The sequence below is a fragment of the Aotus nancymaae genome, unplaced genomic scaffold, assembly GCF_030222135.1.
Source record: "Aotus nancymaae isolate 86718 unplaced genomic scaffold, 86718_ANA_hifiasm-v0.15.2.pri h1tg000046l, whole genome shotgun sequence".
NCBI classification, from domain to species: domain Eukaryota; kingdom Metazoa; phylum Chordata; class Mammalia; order Primates; family Aotidae; genus Aotus; species Aotus nancymaae.
Window position 1 is genome coordinate 29,459,654 of NW_026988460.1, and position 23,456 is coordinate 29,483,109.

Here is a 23,456-nt window from a genome sequence, read left to right on the forward strand (position 1 = left end):
CAATATTTGCTATGTGGCTGGTGTGAGGAACTGAACTCTAAAATTTGGTGTTTTAATCCATGTAAATCAAATTTGATTATATTTAATATGAATATACAGTAGTGAATTTCTTAATGAATACTTTCTGAGAAATGCATTGATAGGTGATTCCATCATCGTATGGATGTCATAGAGTATCCTTTCACAAACCTAGATGGCACAGCCTACTACACACCTAGGCTAAGTGGGATAGCCTATCACTCCTAGGCTACACACCCACATAGCGTGGTACTGTGCTAAATATGGTAGGCAATTGTCACACGACAGTAAGTGTTGTGTCTGAACATAGCTAAACATAGAAGCGATACAGTAAAAATAAAGTATTAATATAAAAGATTAAAAACTGGTACACCCATATAGGGTACTTACCATGAAAGGAGCTTGCCAGACTGGCAGGTGCTCTGGGTGAGTTAGTGAGTTAGTGGTGAATGAACGTGAAGGCCTCTGGCATGACTGCACTACTGTGGACTTTATAGACACTGAGCACTTAGGCTACACTAAATTTATTTAAAAATATTTTTCTTCAAGCTGGGCATGGTGGCATATGCCTGTAGTCCAGCTAACTGGGAGGCTGACCTGGAAGGACTGCTTAAGGTCAGTTGGAGGCTGCGCTACGACTGCACCTGTGAATAGCCATTGCACTCCAGCCTGGGCAACATAGCGGTGGACTTACTGAGTCATGTGGAGACTATCTTTAGCTTTCTGCAGAATTGCCAAGCTGTTTTCCACACAGCACCATTATACCCACCAGGAATATGTGAGGGTTCCAATTTTTCTATATCCCGTTTTAAAAAAACTACCGCTATTTTAGTAGGTGTGAAGTTGTATCTCACTGTGTTTTGATTTGCATTTCCCTAATGACTCATGATGTTGAGCATCTTTTTATTTGCTTATTAACTGTTTGTATATCTTCTTTGGAGAAATATGTCTATTCAAATCCTTTGCCTTTTAAAAAAGTGGACCATTTGTCTTCTTGTTGCATTAAAAGTTATTTATATATTCCAGATAGTAGATCCTTATCAGATACATGATTTGCACACTCTTCTCCAATTCGGAGTTGTCTTTTACTGCTTATTGGTGTACTTTTACCTGAGTAAGTTTTTAATTTTGATGAAGTCTAAGTAATCTATTTTTCTTTCTTGCTGGTGCTTTTGATATTATAGCTAAGAAACTATTCCCTAACCCAGGGTCACATAGATTTGCACCTATTTTTCTTCTCATAGTTTTATGTCTTACATGTAGGCTTTTGCTCTATTTTGAGTTAATTTTTGCCTCTGATGTGAGATACAGGTCCAAAATTGTTCTTTTTCATGTGGAGATCCAGTTGTCCCAGTGTCACCATTGTTGAAATGACTATTCTTTCCTCCACTGAATGGTCTAGGAACAATATGTTTTCAGCAAAAACCGATCTATATAATAGGTGTATCCTCTTTTTAATATTATAATTTGTGTTACTTAAAAAAATACTATTAATAATAAAGCATTCATGAATTTAATAAATATGCAACAAAAGTCTTCCTGGGCACACTGAATAAAACACGGTTCCTGGGCTCCAGGCGCCTACATTCCAGAGGCAGGGAGAAACAGTGAAGGAGCAGGGAAGGGACACACAAAACAAAAGGTGATGAGAGCTGTAAGAGCAAACAGATCAGACAGAGGTGGGAAGTACGGGACTGGGTCAGCACGTGCTTTGGATAAGAAGGGCCGCAGAGTCCTCCCAGAGGAATCACAGATCAGCTGCGCCAAGTCCCTGAGGCTGGAACCAGCTTGGCCTGCTGGAGGAACTGGGAAAAGGAGGTAGGGTACAGGAAGGGGTGGGGAGCAGCGGGAGAGTGGCAGAAAGTGAGGGCAAACAGGTCGGAGAGGGTAGACCAGCAAAGTCCTTCAGCGCCTTCCGGAGCAAGGTGGGGAGGGGCATAATTTGATGTGCAATTTTTAGATCATAAAACCCTGCCCCGTGGAGAACAGGTGGGTAGAAGCGAGTGGAGCGGAGGGAGACTGATGACCAGCTAGTAGTTATTTTTCAAGTACCCAGGAGTAAAGTGCGGGTTTGGATCTGAGTGGTGGTGAGGGTGAAGTAGAGGAGTCCAGATTGAATGTGGAGGTGCACGGTGGGGTGGGGGAGGGCGAGGAACGGGAGCAGTAAGTAACTCAGCTGTTGCAGAGTGAGGTTGTGTCAAGTTTAGTAGGAAATACAGTTGGAAATATAGGCAGGGGTCCTATCAGGGCGGCCCCGTGTGCCAAGCAAGGACCTGGGCCGATGCAAACGAGGTCTGTATGCCAGCGGCGGCGGGCGGGCTTGCGCGTCAGTGAGTGGGGGAAGGCGTCCAGCCTGTTGGATAGGCTCGAAAGCTGAATCTGCCGACCGCCGGCTGTGTGACTCGAGCTCTCTGTGCCTGTTTCCTCACCCCTAGGGTGAAGGCGCACTCTCAATGAGCTCAGACAGGCACTGCCCCAGGACGCGGTCAATGTTGTTAGTGTTTGAAATACTAATATGATTCGAAGTCAGACGAGCCTCGTCTTCCACTCAAGATGGAACGAGAGGAAAGCGCTCAGAGTTTGGAGCCTAGCCCCTCCCGTCGGTCCCGCGCCCCGCCCCACGCCCTGGTCGGTCCCGGTGCCCCGCCCCCGCCCCGGCCCTCAGTCCCGCCCACGTCACGCCGGCCCAGCAGGCCTTGCGCACTGCCCCACGGCGCCCGCGCACGCGCGTTTCCGAGCCGGACTCTGCGCCGAACCTCGGCGCGGATCGCCTCCCAGGGCGGTGCACGGCGGCGCGCGCACACCTGGGCGGGGCGGGCTGTGCTGTGACTGAAAGGGCTCCGACGCCGTCGCTGGGCTCAAGATGGACCTCCCGGCGCTGCTCCCCGCCCCGACCGTGCGCGGAGGACAACATGGTGGCGGCCCCGGGCGGCTCCGCCGGGCCCCAGCGTCGCTGGGCCCCAGCCCCGCGCGCCGCCGCCTGCTACTGGTGCGGGGCCCCGAAGATGGCGGGCCCGGGGCGCGGCCCCGAGAGGCCTGCGGGCCGAGCCCGCCGCCCGCCGAGGACGACAGCGACGGTGACTCGTTCGTGGTGCTGCTGGAAGTGCCGCACGGCGCCGCCGCAGAGGCAGCCGAATCACGGGAGGCCGAGCCTACCTCCCGAGCCAACTCCGCGAGCCGCCCCGAGCAGGGCCCCAGCGGCCCGGCCGCCGCCCCCAGCCCCGTCGCAGTCCCAGCGGGCGCCGTCACCATCAGCAGTCAGGACCTGCTGGTGCGCCTCGACCGCGGCGTCCTCGCGCTGACTGCGCCGTCCGGTCCCGCGGCCGCGGGCTCCGCCGTGCCCCGCCGCGCGCCCCCGGCCTCCGGCCCTAGCGCGCCTCGCTACCGCTGCCCCGAGCCGCAGTGCATGCTGGCCTTTGCCAAGAAGCACCAACTCAAGGTGCACCTGCTCACGCACGGCGGCGGCCAGGGTCGGCGGCCCTTCAAGTGCCCGCTGGAGGGCTGCGGCTGGGCCTTCACAACGTCCTACAAGCTCAAGCGGCACCTGCAGTCGCACGACAAGCTGCGCCCCTTTGGCTGCCCGGTGGGCGGCTGCGGCAAGAAGTTCACTACCGTCTACAACCTCAAGGCGCATATGAAGGGCCACGAGCAGGAGAGTCTGTTCAAGTGCGAGGTGTGCTCCGAGCGCTTCCACACGCAGGCCAAGCTCAGCTCCCACCAGCGCAGCCACTTCGAGCCTGAGCGCCCGTACAAGTGTGATTTTCCCGGTAACTGCGCGCTCGGGGGCGGGCGGGCTGCGCGTTGCTGCAGGCAGGCCGGGGTGCCACGTCCGTCCCCCAGAGGGGCCTGCCAGATCTTAGGAAGCCGGGGACGCAGGCTCTTCGGGGTTTGTGTTGTAGCTCCTTCCATGTCATTCCATTTGAGATCTTGGCCCTGCCTTGCTGCAGGGATTTCGATGGCCGGTAGCGCAGATCACCACAGCTGCGCTGCCCAAAGGTGGCGGCAGCAGATCTCCTTAACCTGATTGCGCTTGATGAAAGTGGCAGCGCATCTCCACAGAGTGGCACGGAGCTATGAGCCGGGTCCTTATTTTCCTCAGTCTTGTCGTTTATTTACGGGGTGCACACACCGTGCTGGAGGAGCAGAGATGAATGTGGCCAGATTCAGGACCTTAACATGCTGGGGGGATAGCCACAGGTGTGCGCACATCTGGCTTTTGTGTCTTTTATACTTTGATTTCCGTTGAACCTCACAGTTTTGTGAAGTTTTAAAAATTAGCCGTCTGTGAAGGTTAAAAACTCCTCATTTTACAGATGAAGAGACTGGGGCCGAGCATCGCGAATAAAGTCCGCTGCAGGTTCTTTCTCCACTCTGTTGACCTGCAGTTGTCGGGAATGTAGGTCTCCAACACAGTGAGCTCTTCACCAGGATGGGCAGCTTTCCTTGCTCTCACAGGGATAGGGTTCCTCCAGAAGGGCCAGAGAGGATTCCTGCCTGGGAAGGCAGAGAATGGGGTGGGCTGGATGGCAGAGCCCGGGTGGAATCCCTGGGCTGTGGTGAGGGCCCAGGAAGAAGGACCAGTCATTCGAACAGAAAGTGGAATGTGTGCCTAGCATGCCCCTAACGTGTATATGCATACAGCTCTCCTAATAATGTCCTCAAACAGGAATCAAAATCTCACCTCAAAAAGGGTGAGATGAAAATTATGAATGGGGTTTGTTATTTTTTCCCCTCGCATATGCCTGTAGACTGTCTTGTGCATCCTCTTCAGAGAATGTGGCTTGAGGCCACTGGCTCAAAGCCTTTTTCAGTCATACACTATTGGGAATCTGATGATGGCTATTTCCCTGCTAAAAGAATATCATTCTGTGTATGACGCTAGGAAGGTCAGGGATCCTGCCTGTTTCCAGGCATTAGATCCCCTGAGGGTTTTGTGTTGGCCCAGGCTTGAGACTTCTGTGTGAGATGAGATTAGATGGTTAGAAGTAGGAGCCGGACCAGTGAAGCATCATCAGAGGGCCCAGACCTGAGTTTCCTGAGGGCCTGAGCCAGGGAGTGGGAGTGGTGAGAAGTTCTAGCAGGTGAGATTGCAGAGGGAGAACCAAAGGGCACAATTATCTATGGGAGTGCAGGGTGTTCTTGCCAAGGCAGAATGTCTTTGTTGAGATTTACATGACCAAGTGTGTGAACACACCAAAGCCCCAAATACCCTGGGATTATTTTTGGACCAGATTGAGGCCAAAGATCAGCATTTCCTGGTTAGATGTTGCTGGGGAAGGTAGGGTTCCTTGGGCTGACACTTTCGGGCAGTGTTATTCTGTGTACATCTGTGTGGAAGTTCACAGGCATGATGGTATCTCATTAAAGGCTCCAAGAAGAGCTGCAGCAAAAACCCCTGTTAAACATCCTGTAGCCTCCTATTATCCACCCTGTTGGAGCCCTGAATGTTTCTGTCGGAAGAGCAGCATTGCTGTGGAATTGCTGAGGCTCGGCTACTTTGGCCGGGGGTTAGGATGAAGGTGAAGATTACAAAGCAGGGAATCCTAAGGAAATGACAAAAGGAAAAAGAAGCCAAATAGCAAGGGACGGGGCTGGCAGTTGGAGGGTGTCGGGGAGGAAATTTGGATATGTAGAGGATGCAGCCAGAGGGTGAAAAATCCTGGCTAGTAGAGTGGTTTGTAACCTTTCAAAGATCAACCCTACCATACAAAATCTTGTTCCTTAGTATTTGGTTTCCCTCTTGGGGTTCTTGGGTCTCAGCATTGACATTTGAATTCATGGAAGGTACACTAACTGTGTACAGGATCAGTGCTCCGGAGCCAGCCAGTAGATGGCTGTGAACGGAGGACTTTCTCTTGATTAGTTGCTTCATCTCCAAGTCATGTCGCAACAGGTGGCCAGCATATGCCTATTGGCTGCCATTAGCTGCCTTTCTGTGGTGATCACAAAGCCAAGCATTAATGGTCATCCCTTTTTAGAGAGTGCTTCTGAGTCATGTTTTTCCTTGTCTGCTTCAGTGCTAACAGTGTCTGGTGGGTGTGACTAGCATTAGCTGTGTCGTATAATTTTTGCCACGCTTTGAGCAGGGTTTGTGTTTTCCTTGTTCAGGCTGTGAGAAGACATTCATCACAGTGAGTGCCCTGTTTTCCCATAACCGAGCCCACTTCAGGGAACAAGAGCTTTTTTCCTGCTCCTTTCCTGGGTGCAGCAAGCAGTATGATAAAGCCTGTCGACTGAAAATTCACCTGCGGAGCCATACAGGTAATGCGCTAGGGAACGCACAGCATTCGGATCCAAGATTTGTCTTCATTATAGCTGTTGGAGTTGTAAATTTTATGCTGTGTAATTTTTTTCTTTTATAAGGTGAAAGACCATTTGTTTGTGACTCTGACAGTTGTGGCTGGACCTTCACCAGCATGTCCAAACTTCTGAGGCACAGAAGGTAATCCTTACGTGTGGGTTTGCATTATCAGCTTTGAAAATGAGTGGTTTGTGAGCAGCAGAAACTGATGAATGAAGTATCTGTAGACTTTTTTTTAAGTTGTAAAAAAAAAAAAATAGGAGCTCAGTGTTACTTTGGAAAATTCAGAAAACTATAAAAAGAAAATTACTCAGAATCTCATCACCTGAAGACAGCTTTTTCTATGTATGCTTTTAAAAAACCTTAATTGGCATACCCTGTTCTTTTAAAAAAAATAGTTCCAGTTTTTTAAACTTTTTTAACATTGTAGAATAAGTTTTCTTCATGTAATTACAAGTTGTCTTGGTGTAATGACAACCCTGGAGACTGTGTCCAGGTGACACTCAGCATTTTACATGGGTCTTCTATCTTCACGACAACTCTGAAGCTGATGTTCTTTTTCTCCCTGTTTTACAGTCAGACTTGGAGAGATTTGGTGGTTTTTCTATGCTTGCACAGCTGGGCTCTGAGGATTTAATATAAAAATGTCACTTAGGAAAAGGCGCAGTCTTTACATATTGGCTTAAGAGAGTCCTTTTCGCATTGCAGCTGGCACTCTGCACATTTCTCACGGCCCTCTATCGCTGGAAAACATGTTGATCATGGGGATTTCTAAACAATTAAATACCTTCATCAATACATTTGGGACTCCACTGTTCTTAGATTGAAGTAGCATTAATTGTTTGATGTGTGACTCTGGGGTCTGCTTAGTCATTAAAGTAGAATTTTGTATGTGTGTGTGTGTGATAAAGTCTTACTCTGTTGCCAGGCTGGAGAGCACTACACAATCTCAGCTCACTGCAACTTCCACTTCCTGGCTTCAAGCGATTCCCTTGCCTCAACCTCTTAAGTAGCTGCGACTACAGGCGCATGCCACCATGTGTGGCTGATTTTTTTTTTTATTTTGGTAGAGACGGGATTTCTGCCACCACATGCGGCTAATTTTTTGTATTTTAGTAGAGATGGGGTTTCACCATGTTGGCCAAAATGGTCTTGCTCTCCTGACCTTGTGATCTGCCTGCCTTAGCCTCACAAAGTGCTGGGATTACAGGTATGAGCCACTGCGCCCAGCGTAAAGTAGAATTTTTAACTATGGGGTAGCTAAATTGCAAATCTGCTCACATGGATTAAAGATAGAATTAAGATTTTCTGAAATGTACTGATCATTTTTATAAATGCAAAGTTTATATTTTGGTATATTTTGTAGAATTTTAAACATAGAATCACCATGAGTTGTGTGAAGAATCACAGCGCCTTTATTTTTCTGTCTGGTAGGAAACATGACGATGACCGGAGGTTTACATGCCCTGTTGAAGGCTGTGGGAAATCATTCACGAGAGCAGAGCATCTGAAAGGCCACAGCATAACCCATCTAGGCACAAAGCCATTCGAGTGTCCAGTGGAAGGTAGATTTTAAAACATTGCTTAAAGCAGTAAACTAAGTACCATGCCAGCATTTATGTTAAGTTTCCATTGTTTAAAGGTAAGTGTTAGCTGCTTAAAGACTGATTCAGTATAAGTTGCAGCATTATGTTTACTTATCTCGTTGAGTTAATTGTACTATTTTGGGAGAGTGACTTGAGAATCAGATGTGGTTTGACTCATGGCCCTGATGCTCACTAGATCTGTGGCTCTAGTTAGGTTACCTGTTTAATTTGGTGGTTGTGAGGATTAGGTGAAATGTAGAAAATGCTTGTTTATGCATCTGGCATGGAGCGCGGACTCAGTAAATGGTAGGTACTTTTGAGATAACGTTTGAATTGTGGCTCCAATCATTTTGTGATTAGACAGCAGCAAAACTACACTAATCTTTTTTTTTTTCCCTTTGGAGACAGAATCTTGCTCTGTCACCCAGGCTGGAGTGCAACGGCACGATCTTGGCTCACTGCAAGCACCACCTCACGGGTTTAAGCGATTCTCATGCCTCAGCCTCCTGAGTAGCTGGGATTACAGGCACCTACCATCACACTTGGGTAATTTTTATGTTCTTAGTAGAGACGGGATTTCTCCATGTTGGCCAGGCTGGTCTCAAACTCCTGACCTCAAGTGATCCACCCGCTTCGGCCTCCCAAATTGCTGAGATTACAGGTATGAGCCACCACGCCCAATCTGATTTTTTAAAAGAGGTATTAGAAAGGCCTTTTCCTTTAAAACACTGAAGGCTCAGTTCATTTGCCAGAAATCATCTGCGGGACTTGTGCATGCTGGCCCTACTTGAGTGCTGCAGGTGCACTGGGAGGCAGTGAGCTAGGGCAAGTTGGGTGGTCATGGATTTAAAGTCTGGCTCCACCGCTCCCTAAAGTGGCAACCTCAGGCAAGCTGCTTCTCTGGGCCATGGTTTCCTTATCTGGAAGAGAGGATAATAAAGACCCATTTAAAGCTGAGACCAGCCCTTAGAACAAAATGAACATATATACAAGTGGTGTAACTGAGACACAGCTTCTCCTTCTGTCAGAGTGTCAGCTGGTGCAGACAGGGGAACAGGTAACACGTAGGGTGCTGCAGGGGCACAGAGGGTTCCCCTAGACTGCTCTGTGGGGTGTGAATGGCCCCATAGTCAGCTGACGAGGAGGGAAGAGCACCAGACACATCCTGTGGGTGTTGGAGGCAGACCAGCCTGGGAGAGCCTCTCAGGGTCAGGAGCGGCAGGCTTGAGTGCTTGGGTGAGCGTGTGATGTGATGCTATTTGAGTTGTGGCTCATTCTGGCTTCAGGACTGAAAGCAGACGGATGTGGGGAAGTGGGATGGGCCTGGATGGGGGCATTAACTGGGAAAAGAGAAAGGGCATAGACGGCAGAGGTGGGAGTTACAAGTCACAGTATGTGGTGACAGATTTGGATTTTAGTTGGGGTCAGTGTCTCAGCGGATTTGGAGGAAGCAGAGTTTGGTTTGGTTGTGTTGTGTTTTGAGCAGAGGGCAGGGGATGTGCCGCCAATGCTGGGGAGAGCAGGCCAGGCAGAGAACGAAGCAGATGCACCTGAGTCATTGTTTAAGCCATAAAAGTGGATGAAATTCTCAAGGAGGAGTATAAATGGAGGAGAGACAGTAGTGTAGTCGATCAAAAGTCTGAATTGTGGAGTCAGACTACCTGGATTTGAGCCCCAAGTTTGCCACATAAGTAGCTCTAGGAGCCTGGACAAATAACTGAAGCTCTCTATGCCTCTTCCTTGTAACCTTCCAGGGTTGTTCTGAGGTCTGGATTGGTTGCTAAGTTTAGAGCACATGGAAGATATCAGTATATATGTCAGTTACTGTTATTGTTATGATTGCTATTAGATTTTCTTAAAAAGGACCTAGGACAGGGCCCTGGGGCTGCCCCAGATTCTGGTGGAGTGGCTGGGATGGGTACTAGCAGGGCCAGTAAGAGCCCAGAGGGGATGGTGCTGAGGTGAGAGGGGATGTGTGGAAGTGGGGGTCACCTGGAGTGCTAGGGTGAGCCAGGACAAGGGAACACATGCCTCAGTGCCACTTATGGGGTCGTCTTGGTGTGTTGATGGATGAGGTTCCGTGGGGTCACTCAGGCAGAGTCCTGCTCTGGTGCTCTGGGAGGTGGCCTTAGTGGGAGACAGGGATGGTTTGTGCTGACACTTCTGCTAGAAGTGAGTGGGGAAAGGGGAAAGGTGGGAGTTGGCTGAGGAGGATGGGGCATTTGTTTCTGTAGAGCTCTGTTTCTTCCGGTAAGTCTAGGCATTGTGCTAGGAGAGAAAGGGGGCACTCCTTACGTGGTATGTGAGCAGTATGTGGAGATGGAGTTGGAGCTGGTGGGAGGAGCCTAGAACCTCTTCTCCGCTGGACTGAGAGTTGATCATTCTTGGGGTTGGGCAATAGTTGGGGCTGACAACACCATTTTTTTCCACTTTTGTGCATGTTTGAACTGTTCTCCAATAAAAAGGAAAAGGCAAACTTACCTTTTTTTACAGTAACAGGAGGAGGAGAGGACAGGGCCGCAGACGGGAGTGTGTCTGAGGGCAGGCGCTGGGTGGCACCGTGGCAGTCTCGGGGGCGTGTGTGCTGGGGCCTGTGTCTCGTGTGTTGCTGAGCCTTATGCTCACCTGGCTGTCCACCTGAGTGCCTGGCTGTCCTCTGAATGCAGCTTTGCAGACAGGTCTGTCAGCGATGGCTGCTTCTGCCTGTCCCAAGAATGAACACAGATCTCAATATATGGGCAGAATTTGGAAAAGCCAGCAGTTAGTACACGTGGAGAAATGATCACACTCCTGATTGTCACGGGAAACACTGCAAACTAAAATGAAATATATTTCTTTTTGCCTTTGGAATTAGCAAATACTTTAAAAAGTGGAAATGCAGTGCTGGCAAGAGTGTGCAAGGATCCTGTTGTAGCGTGACCCTGCCATCGGGAAGGCAATAGACAGAAGATATGCTCAGAGCCTCTGCTCTGTGACCTGTCTCTAGAGATCAGGAGACCCAGCTGGGAAAGGGCATGCCAGGGTACCCTGTATGCCATGGTGAGCAGGGCATGCGTAGGAAACGGTGCACTTGCAGGGCAAGCCTGGGCCGTTGGACCATCTGCTGTGTTTCCCAGATGGTCTTTAATGAGCCTGACCTGGAAACGAGTTTGCAGCTGTATTAGAAAGTGAAAAATATAGTTCAGGACCACATTCAGAGGCAGCCAAGGCCCTTACTCATCTGGCTGTATCCTGTCTTCATAGCCTCTTTACTTAAAATATCCCTCCTCTACGCTCTGGCTCCAACAGTACCACCTCACCATCCTGAGAAAGTGCTTCAAGTGCGTCGTTGCTCGCTTCACTTGCTTAGGCACATGCAGAGGCTCTGTAGGCAGGTATGGCTTTATTGGGCCCTCAGCCCCTGTGAGGTAGGTGTCATTCTCATTTCACAGAACAGAAAAAGGAGACCTGCAAAAGGATAAATAACTTGTCTAAGGCCACACTGCTGGTAAGAGGCTGAACTGGAACCCAGGCTGGGGCACCTGCACTGTTGCCCTTCCTGCACCCATGCCTTGGCCGGGTAGCTCCTGTGACGGGAGCGCCCTCTGCTCTGCTCTGCTGCGGGGTGGCTCAGTCACCTCAAATGCTGCATACTCTGGAGACTGCTTTTCTACCTTCTCAGGAGGTGTGCAGTGTCCTCTGCGGCTCGCAAGCTTTGGTGTTGGCCGTGACTTCGTTCTGCCCTTTATCACAGCAACTGGGTGTTACACTTGCCCCTACCGGGTCACAGGCCTCTGGCCGCTAAGAGCTCCACGTCTCCTCCCTATGCCCATGTGGAGCAGAGCTCCAGCGTAGTGGAAAACCAGGGCATGGAGGGAGGTGACTGTAACTTTGAATGTATCTTGTTTTGCCTGCGATGCTTGTGTGCATTTCAGAGACATAAGCAGATTGGGCATGTAAACAAGGAGATGCCAGCTCTGGGCTCTAGGACACTCGCTCAGTCTCCATGGGCATCAGTGTCTCTGAGAAAGTAAAAGGACTGGCTTTGGTGATCTGTTGAGATAGTTTCTAGATCTAAATATCATCCTTTTTATGGTAATAGCTTAATCGAGATGATTAGACTAATTTTTTTTGCAACTGAATGCTTAAGCAGTTAATACTTAATTTGACTGAATCTTCCCAACATCCCCATGTAGTGGGTGAAGAAATAGGCACAGAGGTTGCTTAGACATAGCTGAGGTAGGACTTCAGATCTCCCTGTGGATTTAACTGTATCTCTTACTTTTTGAAAACTGTTTGCATATGACTTGAATTGCTTGTGATGCTACTCCTAGAGGTACTTGGTCTCTGTCCTTGCCGGTGGCCAGGGTGCAAAGTGCAGGTCTACTGGTTCTGATCTGATGAGGAAGTGTCACTTGTTCCTGGTTCCTTGGTGATCCTCAGGTTTCACGCTCACTACTCTTTTTGTTCCAGGGTGTTGCGCGAGGTTCTCCGCTCGTAGCAGTCTGTACATTCACTCTAAGAAACACGTCCAGGACGTGGGTGCTCCGAAAAACCGTTGCCCAGTCTCTACCTGCAACAGACTCTTCACCTCCAAGCACAGCATGAAGGCGCACATGGTCCGACAGCACAGCCGGCGCCAAGGTCTGCACTTTCCATGGCCCCTGTGGGGAGCTGCTTGCCAGCGGGAAACGGGAATAGTGCCAGTGCCATTCGTTCGTTCTTCATCTCTTGGAAGGCATCGGGCAATGGGGTTGTGGGCATGGCTGCCAAGCCAAGTGGCCCCTTTTGTACTCTCTGCCACTTTCTTGCCTTTGACCCTCTAATCTCTCCCATGTCTTTTGTTTTTTGAGACAATCCCCTTCTGTCACTCAGACTGGAGTGCAGTGGCATCATTATGGCTCACTGCAGCCTCAGTTGCCTGCTTAAGTGATCCTCCCACCTCAGTCTCCGGAGTAGCTGAGCCCACAGGCATGCACCATCACGGACGGCCAGCTAATTTTTGCATTTTTTTTTTATAGAGACAGAGTTTCACTATGTTGCCCAGGCTGGTTTTGAACTGCTGAGCTCAAGCCATCTGCCCACCTCAGCCTCCTGAAGTGCTGGGATTACAGGCATGAGCCACTGTGCCCAGCCTCTCCCATGTCTTTGAAGTGCTCTCCTGGAAGAATGTTTCACTTCGTTGACTTTCCCTAGCATATGTCCCCTAAGTCTGTGTCTCCCAGTAGGACTTTTGTCCTTAATTCTGACCCTGCCCCTCCTGCGTTTCTGTCTGCCTCAGCTCTTCTCTCTCCAACTAACAAAGGCCAGAGCAGAGTTGTGTTTCAGGAATGGACTGGGAGGAGCAAGGGCTGGAGAGGGAAGGGTTAGAGAGGAAAGTGACGGCGGCCTGGCAACCTGTGAGGTGAATGCTGAGCGTGTGACTGCCTGGTCGTTGGGCATCTTTGTGGCATGGGACTTGGAAACCCCACTAGGCCTTCTCCATAGTCCAGGATGTAGAAATGCCTGGCAGCTGTGGTGGCAGCCCCTCCAAGGAGCACGTCCATATGCCCTGCTCTCTGGGGCATGGTGTGGTGGTCACGAGGCCTAGCTGATGGCGTCCTAGCTAGCTGTAGAGTTACTTCTGCTGCTCAGTCCATGGAGGCTGTGTGTGTCACCAGCTGGGTCCTCCTCACATTGCCTGTGTAACCGGCAGCACCACAGCAGAGCACTGACCTGTGGTGCATCTGTGTCCCAGCTGCCGCCCTGGCAGGGGACAGGCCTCAGTGCCTCACACAGAGCTTGATGAGGGGTTGGGCTCAGGGCAGGTTTGTGACCTTTGTTTTCTTGTGATCCTGTTTAGAAGTGGTCATGAAGCCCCTCCTTGGGATCTAGAATGCTGATCTTTCACAGTTTACAGCAGCTGCCATTCCGCTTTGTATTTAAAGAAATTGCCCTTCTGTCTTCAGCAGTGTCTTGAGGACAGGGAATGTGTGTGCTACCTGATTCATGTTGGCACGTGTCACCTTTGCTCACAGAGGCCCTTATGACCGGGCCCCCTTTCTCTCAGCGCTCTGTGAGACAACGTTACTCAGGCCTTTCCCCTGTTTGGCTGTTCTCTCTCGTGGCTCTCCTCCCTTTTCCTGACTTGGCCAATTCAGAAGTCAGCAGAGACCCAAGGTTATACCAGATGTGCTTCCTTAAACTCTGGTAGGATGTGAGACCCTCTTCTGTAGCAGCCTATGTATCCCAGGCTTGAATTTCTCGTGCAGTAATGACTTACTTATGTGTCATTCCCCTGCCACCTATCAGGGGTAGAAGACCCAGTGTCACCATTTCGCCTAGTGAAAAACAGGCACTCGAGAATGCCCAGTTACTGTGGGATTATGTCACGCCCTTGATGGGTTGTTTCAGTCCCCATCACCGTGGTCCTGGGAGTGGGGTCCTCACTGCTTTGTCTCTGATTAAACCAACATAGAAAGGATTTGCCAGGGTCACACCTGCAGGAAGGGCTGGGGCTGGGCTTTGAACTGTGGTGATCATGACTGTTTTGTTAGATGCTCTGCTGACTAATGTTTATTTAGTGATTGTGTTATTATCTGGCCCTTGTACATGTCTGGTCTCTAGTAGTAAATGTTTATAGAATTAGTAAAGTGCTAAATAGGAAATTTATTAATAAATGGGTATCATTTGCACTGAGATTATTCATGATCCCTTCACAAGGAGCTGAGTCCTCTAGAGAGTCAAGGGAATTTTTAGAAAGTTTTGAAAAACTGACATAGTTTTCCATTTTAAATTTCACCGAAGGATCACTACCGTTTTCTTTCAAAATGCTTCATTGGTACTAAGGGATATTTATTGAAGAAGTGATACTATATTGATGCTTTTTTTAAGCTTTACAGTAATATGACAACTAAAGAGGATACATCCTGAATTTGATTTTCTTTTTGTCTAGAATAGATTTCTTTTGTAGATTTGCATTATAAAATATAATAGACACTCTGACCAGATGTTCACAGCCTGCAGATATGAGTTCGGAGTCAGTAACAGCTAGTGTGGGAGAAATAGGACCAGAGAACTGAGAGCAGCTTTTCCTCTGGGCCAGGCGCTGGCACAGTCAGGAAGCTGCCAGGACAGTCCTTAGGAAAGGATGACACCAAGTCCTTATTTGGCTCTTTTGCCCAAATTCATTATGCTCTCATTTTACTGTTTGCTTGATGCTTGAAGCATCCTGTGATTTGGTGTAATTGGCATGTACTTGTATACAAACCTTAAAATTGCCTATGCATTGAAATTGTTTGGAAGTCATTATTCTCCCAAAGGTATGCTGATTATTTAAATTACTTAGTTGAATAACCATCAAATATTTAAAGTGTGTTATGACCAAAAATGAAGACTCCAGATGAAGAAGGGCCTGTTAGAATCATTACATGCTGCATCAGGGCTGGGCATTGTGCTGGGGGCTGAAGGGACAGAGGTGGTCAGACGGGCTCTCCACCCTCAGGAGGCATGCAGTCCTGATGGGGAAATGCCAGGCTGGAGATGCAGTGGTGGGGGAGGCTCTGAGAGGGAAAACTCTGTCTAGGGGCCCCCAGCTTGCCTGGAGGTCCTGATGTCCGAGTTCTATGCATCGCCTAGACCTGGAACTTCGGGTCTGTCCAGGCTTTGCCAGGCAGCCAGAATTGTCTTTGTTCACCCCTATATAAATTTCCTTTGTTCACCCCTATATAGCTTGATTCGGTTTTGGGTTGGCAACTGGTGTGGAGCACAGAGTTTAGCAAACATGAGCTGACAAGCTAATTCCAAAAATATTCTCAGAGCACAGGCCGGCTAGTAACTGGCAGCTGAGGATGATGTGCCGCGGAAAGGTTTGGTCCTCTTGGGCAGCTCCCATGGCACCGGGAGGGGAGAGGGCACAGGCTTTGAAGCCAGTAAGACGTGGATGCAAATCTTACCTTGCTTCTTGCTGTTAGCAGTTGGCCTGACCTTAGGAAATGTTATTTAATTTATCTCCAGTTGTTTCCCCTGTCAGCCTGAGGATCCAAGACATGTATGTAAAGTGTCTGACGTCAGCCAGTGTCCCTTCCTGTCCCTTCCTGGGGTGTGTGTCGGTTGCCCCGAGTGACCGGCCGTGGGACTCTGTAGTGATAACCAAGCTTCAGGATGTGGGAAGAGGACAGTCAGTGCTTCCTCGGGACATCACTTGGTAACATCATGGACATAAATAAAAGTACTCAGTCTTCGAGGTCATAAAGTAACCAGAATGTATTCCTTCTTTTTTCAGATCTCTTACCTCAGCTAGAAGCTCCAAGTTCTCTTACTCCCAGCAATGAACTCAGCAGCCCAGGCCAAAGCGAGCTCACTAACATGGATCTTGCTGCGCTCTTCTCTGACACACCTGCCAATGCTAGCGCTTCTGCAGGTGGGTCAGACGAGGCTCTGAACTCCGGAATCCTGACTATTGACGTCACTTCTGTGAGCTCCTCTCTGGGAGGGAACCTCCCTGCTAATAATAGCTCCCTAGGGCCAATGGAACCCCTGGTCCTGGTGGCCCACAGCGATATTCCCCCAAGCCTGGACAGCTCTCTGGTTCTTGGGACAGCAGCCTCGGTTCTGCAGCAGGGCAGCTTCAGTGTGGATGATGTGCAGACTGTGAGTGCAGGAGCATTAGGCTGTCTGGTGGCTCTGCCCATGAAGAACTTGAGTGAAGACCCACTGGCTTTGACCTCCAGTAGTAACTTAGCAGCACACATCACCACACCAACCTCTTCAAGTACCCCCCAAGAAAATGCCAGTGTCCCGGAACTGCTGGCTCCCATCAAGGTGGAGCCAGACTCGCCTCCTCACCCCAAGACAGTTGGGCAGCAGGAAGGAAGCCATGGGCCACCCCGGCCCACGTTGTCCAGCCCAGCAGAGCAGCACGGTGCCCAGGACACAGAGCTCAGTGCAGGCACCAGCAGCCTCTATTTGGTATGAAGCACTCTGTTCAGTTACCACCATACAGGTCACTTCTGTCATACTCAGTCTTGAGGATATTCTGGATTAATCCTTTCTATGCAGACGTTTCTGGTTTACAAAAGGACGCAGCCCTGGGCTACAAGTCTGGAACTGACCAGTTCTTATGACCTTGACAAATCACTTTAACCCATCTGAGCCTTAAATTCTCATTTATTTCCTGCATAAGGGGGTTTGGCTAAATGCTTTCTGAGGTCCTTTGGAGTCCTGTGGCTCCATGGTAATGTGCTCCTTTCCTTGAAGATTGGGGGTTTTGTAATGTTGAGATGCTTTGCCTCTATGCTTCTCAGCTCATGACCAGTCTGAGAAGAGGAGTCAAGACACAGGCCACCTTCAAAGCTTCAATGGAAACTTTAAAACCATACCAAACTCTTTTTTAAAATGAGAATTAACAAGAAAAGAAAAAAAAGGGAGGGGTTTACGAGCCTTAGTTCTTGAAGGATTATAAGAGTACTTCTCCAATTTTGAGGCTGGACAGTTAATATACTTTATATCAATTATACATTTAATATAATTTAATTTAAAGATTCTTGAGATAGTCTGACTTTCCTGTCTCAGATGGGAATGGTCAAATAGGGCTTTTTTGTGTCACAGGCTAAATTTGATGGTGACATTTATATTGTTGAGAATGTTACATCTTAAATTTTGCCGCAACTTTTAAAAAATGTTAAATATTTTAAAGTAGGATGAGTTTGGAGGCACATAGTAGCTGAGGTTGCATGGAGCCAGCTTTCATTTCTTTCAGTTGGAGAGGACGACGCTCTCTGTCTCTGCATTTCTGGTGTCTTGCTTGTCGGTGGCAGAGCCATGCTTGCCAGCGTTTGCTTAGGCAGCCATAGCAGTTGCTAAGTGGACAGGTGACTGGGCAGGGACGGGAAGTGGCCTCAGGTCAGAGACAATTGGGTAGTCAGTCCCTGGGGTGCAAGGACTGTGTGCCTTGGTGCCTTGGGAAACAAGCTCTGGTGCAGCTGTAGCTGTGGGTGGAGGTGGAGAGGCCGGCAAGACCTCGGTCCTAACCCCGTGTTCATTTTCTTGCTAGCTGTGTGACGGGCTACCTCGCTTCTCTGAGTACAAATGGTGTGTGGTGAATGGGTCCCAGGTATGCTACGAGCTTTGAGGGCTGCTCTTTTTCTCTTCATAGTGATAAGTGTTAAACTGTCTTTCTTAGGAAACGTTCGCAGGCTTAAAACAGCTGAAGTCCTCTGAGTACTGTCTGCCTCCCTCAGGAAAGTTCCTGAAATCAGTACCATCATTACTGTTTTTGTGTAAGACCTTTAGAGTAGCCCCTGCCGCCAGAGCGGCCTCTGCAGTGGGTCTCTAAGGTGGGACCTGCTCTGGGCCTGCCATGCACGCCTGTGGCACAGTGTGAAAAGTGTCGCGGAGTGCCGTGGTAAGGTGATCCAGGTCACCCAGGCAAGGCTCGGTGCTTGTTTCAGAAACAGAGAAGTATGTAATTGATTTTATAAGTTTCTGTGTAAAACATTTTACTGTGTTTCAGACTTTGGAGGAATAAACTTTGCTTCTCTGGATAAGAAAGTCACATACATTGTTCCAGCTCTAAGTTTGCTCAGCCCTCACCATAAGTGGACATAGTGTTTGGCTCTTTGTGTGCCTTGCTGGCGACTCTGGTTATGGGAGCTTGAATATGTCCCAGAAGCAGACTATGGCGCTTTTCTAGCTCCCTTGCTACCCTTCCTTTGTGTCTAGATAAGTGACTGATACGCTTTTCTTTGGTCTCAGGAAAGTGGGGGCTCAGCAAGAACTGATTACCGAGCCATTCAACTAGCCAAGGAAAAAAAGCAGAGAGGAGCGGGGAGCAATGCAGGTGAGGCCGTGTGTGCTGCAGCCCGGACGAGTGAGGGCCTGAGGGTTCTCTGTCACTGTTACGGGCAGAAGAAACACACAGCAGGTGTTTCTGTGCCCTTGGTTTTACTTTTCTGTTCAGAATACCCTTTTATCAACTCCTTAGTTTTATTTGAACTTAGGGAAAATATTAGTAACAAAATTCCCAGCATTAGTATGAACATATTTTATTTGCCTAAACAAGCTTTATGAAAGTTAAGGTTTCAAACACAAGTGTCAGTTATCTGGAAAGCTACTAAGGTAAATAAGCAAAGCAGGCCAGGTGTCAGGAAAGCAGAGATTGTGCCTGGTGCCGAATGGCCGTGGGGCCTGAACTTCGCATGGTGGAGACCTGGGGACCGCCACTGTCCCCGGGTACATGTACATGGAGCCAAACTGTGTGTCCTGTGGCATTGTCAGAGTTATGTTGAAATCTTATTTGAAAATGTTAGCAACTTATTTGAATTTTTGAAGACCAAACAAGAACTGGTAATCTATGGCTTCATGAATCTGTCCCTCCTGAAAATGGAATAGTGCGATGTAGTGCTTAATAGAAACTGGTAAATCTTTTTCTAAAAAGTAACGGTGGATTTTTAAAATGTATTGTTTTTGTGTATTTCATTTGTCTTTTGTATTTATCTAAAAGGGTTGGTGATATGATTTTATATCTTGCTCTCTATTCCTAATAGTATCATGACTTCTTATTTAAAATAAATAACAATTGCCGATTTTCTGCTAATCAGTTTTCTTAAAGCCAGTGTTTCCCTATAATGTTGCATGCATCAGTGTGGATTGTGACTTAAGAAGGGATACCTCCACAGTTCACGAAGTACCAGAATGGAACTTGCAGAGATAAAGAAGGAAGTGTGGTGAAATCTGTAGAAAGAGTTGACCAGATACCAAGTAAAGTTCATGAAGGAAGCCAGATGCCTTTATTGAACCTGGTAGATAATCTTGAACTTGAAGGAAAAAGAGACAAACATTCAGGTATATAACACATGTCCTATTTATTGCATTGCTTTGGAGTACTATCTATAAAGGAGGTTTGATGTTTTCATTACTGTTTTTGTAAATATTTCAGCATTATCTTTAAAAAGTAAGGACATTGGCTGTGCGCAATGGCTCACGCCTGTAATCCTAGCACTTTGGGAGGCCGATGGGGGTGGATCACCTGAGGTCAGGAGTTGGAGACCAGCCTGGTCAATGTGGTGAAACCCTGTTTCTACTAAAAACACACACAAAAATTAGCCAAGCCTGGTGGCGCATGGCCTGTAATCCTAGCTACTTCAGAGGCTGAAGCAAGAGAATCGCTTGAACCTGGGTGGTGGAGGTTTCAGTAAACCAAGATTGCGCCACTGCACTCCAGCCTGGGTGATAGAGCGAAACTCCCATCTCAAAAAAAAAAGGATATTAAAAACAGTATGTGCTAACACATACTGTTACCACTTGTTTAAAAATTAACAGTATTTTCTTAATGTCAGTATCTATCAAATGTTCAAATTTTCAGTTGTCCCAGATGCCTCAAATGTTTTGTTTAACTGTCTCTTGGAATTAGAATCCACGTGGGGTTCATATGTCACTACTTGTTGATACATCATCTCTTGAGTCTGTGTGACAGCTGTAGGCTTCTCTACTATCTCTTGCCCGATTTTTGTTGAAGAAACTGTTCTTTCGAGTGTGCCAGTCTGGACTTTAATGATCACATCACTGTTTTAACAGGTTCCTCCTTTTTATTTAATTTCCTGTAAATTAGTAGTTATATCTAGCGGTTAGATCTGGTTGGTTGGTAAAACTATGCTGCAGGTTGGGGTGGACTCTTGCAGGAGGCCCCCACCCTCTGGTAGGCCATTTCTGTACTGCTGGCAACCGTTGTGCCCAGAGACTGGATCCACCACTTATTTCTTAGGAGTTAATCTAAACGGTGGTACTCTAAATCTTTCCTTCCTTTCTTACTTATAGCTGGGGCACATCTATAAAGAGCAGCTTCTCATTTTTTACGCTGAGGTGCAGTTCACGATGTTTGAATCTGTGTCAGTTTCTTCCAGTGATGGTCAGAGTATTTTAATGTACTCATTGGTTTAAATACTTCATAGACTTCTAAGGGGAATGGAAACCTGGTACCTCCTAGGTCTCCATGTGTGAATGCAGCAGGAGAATGTCCTCATGAGGGGGTGAGGCTGCTGCCACTGCTACCCATATCCTTGAAAAGCCCCTCTGGATGCCTCAGCCAGTGGAAGAAGCCCACCGTCTCTTTTCCAAAACCTGCAGGGCACCTGTGTCTTCCTGTGCCCATGTGTCTGCTGTGGTTTTAGACATCCATGTGTGGTGCTCCTCGGTGTTTCTTGTCATGGCCTTTTATCCTCTGGCAGGGACCCCTTTGCCTGCCTCCCCTCAAAGCAGCATCCTGCATACTCATGCTGCATTTGTCACAGCTGAGAGCCCCCTGTGGCTGCAATCCTGGGAGCTAAATGGCAGACTTGATGTAGATGTGTCTAGTCTCCCTTAGTGCTCTTCTCTGTTCCAAGCCCCATGTGCATTTAATTGTCACCCCTCCCCATCTCCTCTGGTTTGGGTGAGGGCCTTGGCCTTCCCTTGCCTGTGATGATGCTTTCAAAGAGGGTGGGCTCATCGCTCTGGACTGTCCTTCCTGTGGGCCTGCCTAATGTCTTCTGGAGATGAGACTGGGGCTGGGTTGCTGGAGATGGGGGGGAGGTGCCCACCCACACATCTTCTCTGGGCTATGCTGTCTACACAGTGGGTATGTTAACCTGGATCACTGGTTGGGGTGGTAGCTGCTAGGTTTCTTCACCATCAACTTCTTGTTTTTCCCTTTGTAATTAATAACTATTTGTCTCACAGTAGATGCTTTGAGACTGTGTGCAGAGCTTGGGGGTCCCTAAGACCACCCTTAGGTAATTCTCTAGAAGACTCACGGAGCTCACTGATAGCTGTTGTCCTCACTGCTAAGGCTTATTTGCAGCAGAAGGACACAGATTAAAGCCAACCACGGGAAAAGGGACCCAGGCAGGGCCCATGAGAGTTCCCAGCGTGACACTTCAAGTGTCCTACCATGGAGGTGTGAACAGTGCAACTTCTCCCAGCATGTGACAGCACACACAGACCTTTGCCCCTCAGGGAAGCCCACCTGAGACTCACTGTCTGGAGTTTTATTGGGTCTCAGCTGTGTAGACTGGCTGGCCTTAGTCTCTAGCCCTCCAGAGGCTGAGCTGGCACTGTGTGCCTGAGGCCTCCACCACAGGGTTAGCACAGACTGTGGAAGTGGCCCAGGGCACCCAGTTAGACAGACACTCTTACCAGGCAGGATATCCCAAGGGCCTAGAGATCTCTCAGGAGCCGGGGGCAGAGGCCAGGCCTCTTTGGGCAGGGTTAATCCTTTGCCTTGCACTGCAAGTACCCCATTTCTCTTTAAGCTTTCCTGTCATGTAATACTCGGCAGGGTCTTTTGCCTGTGAGGTTCTAATGGTGATTTTCCATTTCCCTTATTCTTGTGCACTTACTAATTAGAATTTTGTAAGGAAGAGCTGTCTCTTCTCTCCCATTTACTTATTCATTCAGTTATGCAGTATGGATTCAATGATATTGATTCTTTAGGCTATAGTCAATATTGGATTATGATCGATATTATCACAATTGATTTTGTTGCTCCAGTTGTTCCAGTTGCAGCCAATCCTTCAGTTGGATTCCTATGCCCAATCAACATTCTCCATCCTGGCTTTTTGTTTTGAGCAATTCCTTCCTTCCAGGCTCTTGTATTATCCCTGTCCTTGCCCTGGAACCAACTCCTCCTCCAAAGAGCCCTGGTTTCTTTTGTTAGAGGATTTAGAATTCAACATACAGACACTAGGTGGGCTTATTGCTACTAGGGCGTTGTTACACTAGGGTCTCAGTGGTCAGTGCTAGTATTTATGAATGTTAACCCACGCTGTGTTTTGAATTCAGGATATTTCAAATTTTAGATAATAAGGTACATATATTATGTATTAATACCACTAGTTACTACATTGGTTCTTTTCCGCAAATATATCTAAGTGGGATCAAATAAGACTGTAACTAGCTTCACATCAGTTCAGGTCAGTTATGTTGCTAAACTATTTTTGGCATTAAGTCTAGGGGAAAAAAAATTGGGTTTGGGGCTTTTTGGGTTTCAAGATTTATGATTGAGAGACTGTGGACCTATAATAAGTCCAAGAACAGAGCAGTTGCAGTGTAACAGGACTGTTAATGGAATCAGGTCATTTAAAAACGGTCAAGACTCTGCTGTTGTGAATGTGGTTAGGAGCCAGTGCACTCGTTGGTTCTTGGGAAACGTGCAGTCTGAGCAATAGCATCTGAAATCCAAGACTGTCCCATTGTGTTGCTGTTGAGTGTAGAAAATGTAATGTGCCAGTCCCTTTATCTTGAGTATTGAGGTTCTCCCCTTAGCATAAAACAAGAATTTTTCTCTCAGTGTAAAAATGAAACTAATAGCAAAGTTAAGCTTTAAAAAAAAAAAAAAGCATAAACAGCTTCAGAACTATAAATGGGTGTGTATACCTTTCTGCTGTCTAAGGGCAGAGAAGGGAAAGAAAGTGTGGTGCTTATCAGATGAGACAGCAGGAAGAACATGGTGCCAGAAAACCAAGGGTATTCTATGTCACAGTGAAATGTAATGAGGGCAACTGTCCTGCCAAGAGACAAGATTGAATTCATTGAAGCATACACTCTGCTGTGTGTTG

General features: G+C 48.0%; 1 protein-coding gene across 2 annotated transcripts in view; it reads left to right on the forward strand.

Moving 5' to 3' along the window:
• Nucleotides 1–2,855: 2,855 nt before the first annotated feature.
• The window catches only part of ZXDC (ZXD family zinc finger C), a 36,387-nt gene continuing 15,786 nt past the window's right edge, over nt 2,856–23,456 (forward strand). Inside the window, exons 1-7 of one of the 2 annotated variants that reach the window (XM_012475785.3) lie at nt 2,856–3,785; nt 6,127–6,279; nt 6,382–6,460; nt 7,754–7,884; nt 12,358–12,528; nt 16,148–16,833; nt 18,619–18,703. In XM_012475785.3, coding sequence (XP_012331208.3) covers nt 2,882–3,785; nt 6,127–6,279; nt 6,382–6,460; nt 7,754–7,884; nt 12,358–12,528; nt 16,148–16,833; nt 18,619–18,703 — 2,209 coding nt within the window. In that variant the 5' untranslated portion in view covers nt 2,856–2,881. Of the gene's footprint in view, nt 3,786–6,126; nt 6,280–6,381; nt 6,461–7,753; nt 7,885–12,357; nt 12,529–16,147; nt 17,099–17,917; nt 17,978–18,618; nt 18,704–23,456 lie in introns of those variants that run through there. The other variant, XR_010337241.1, reaches the window with a different exon arrangement.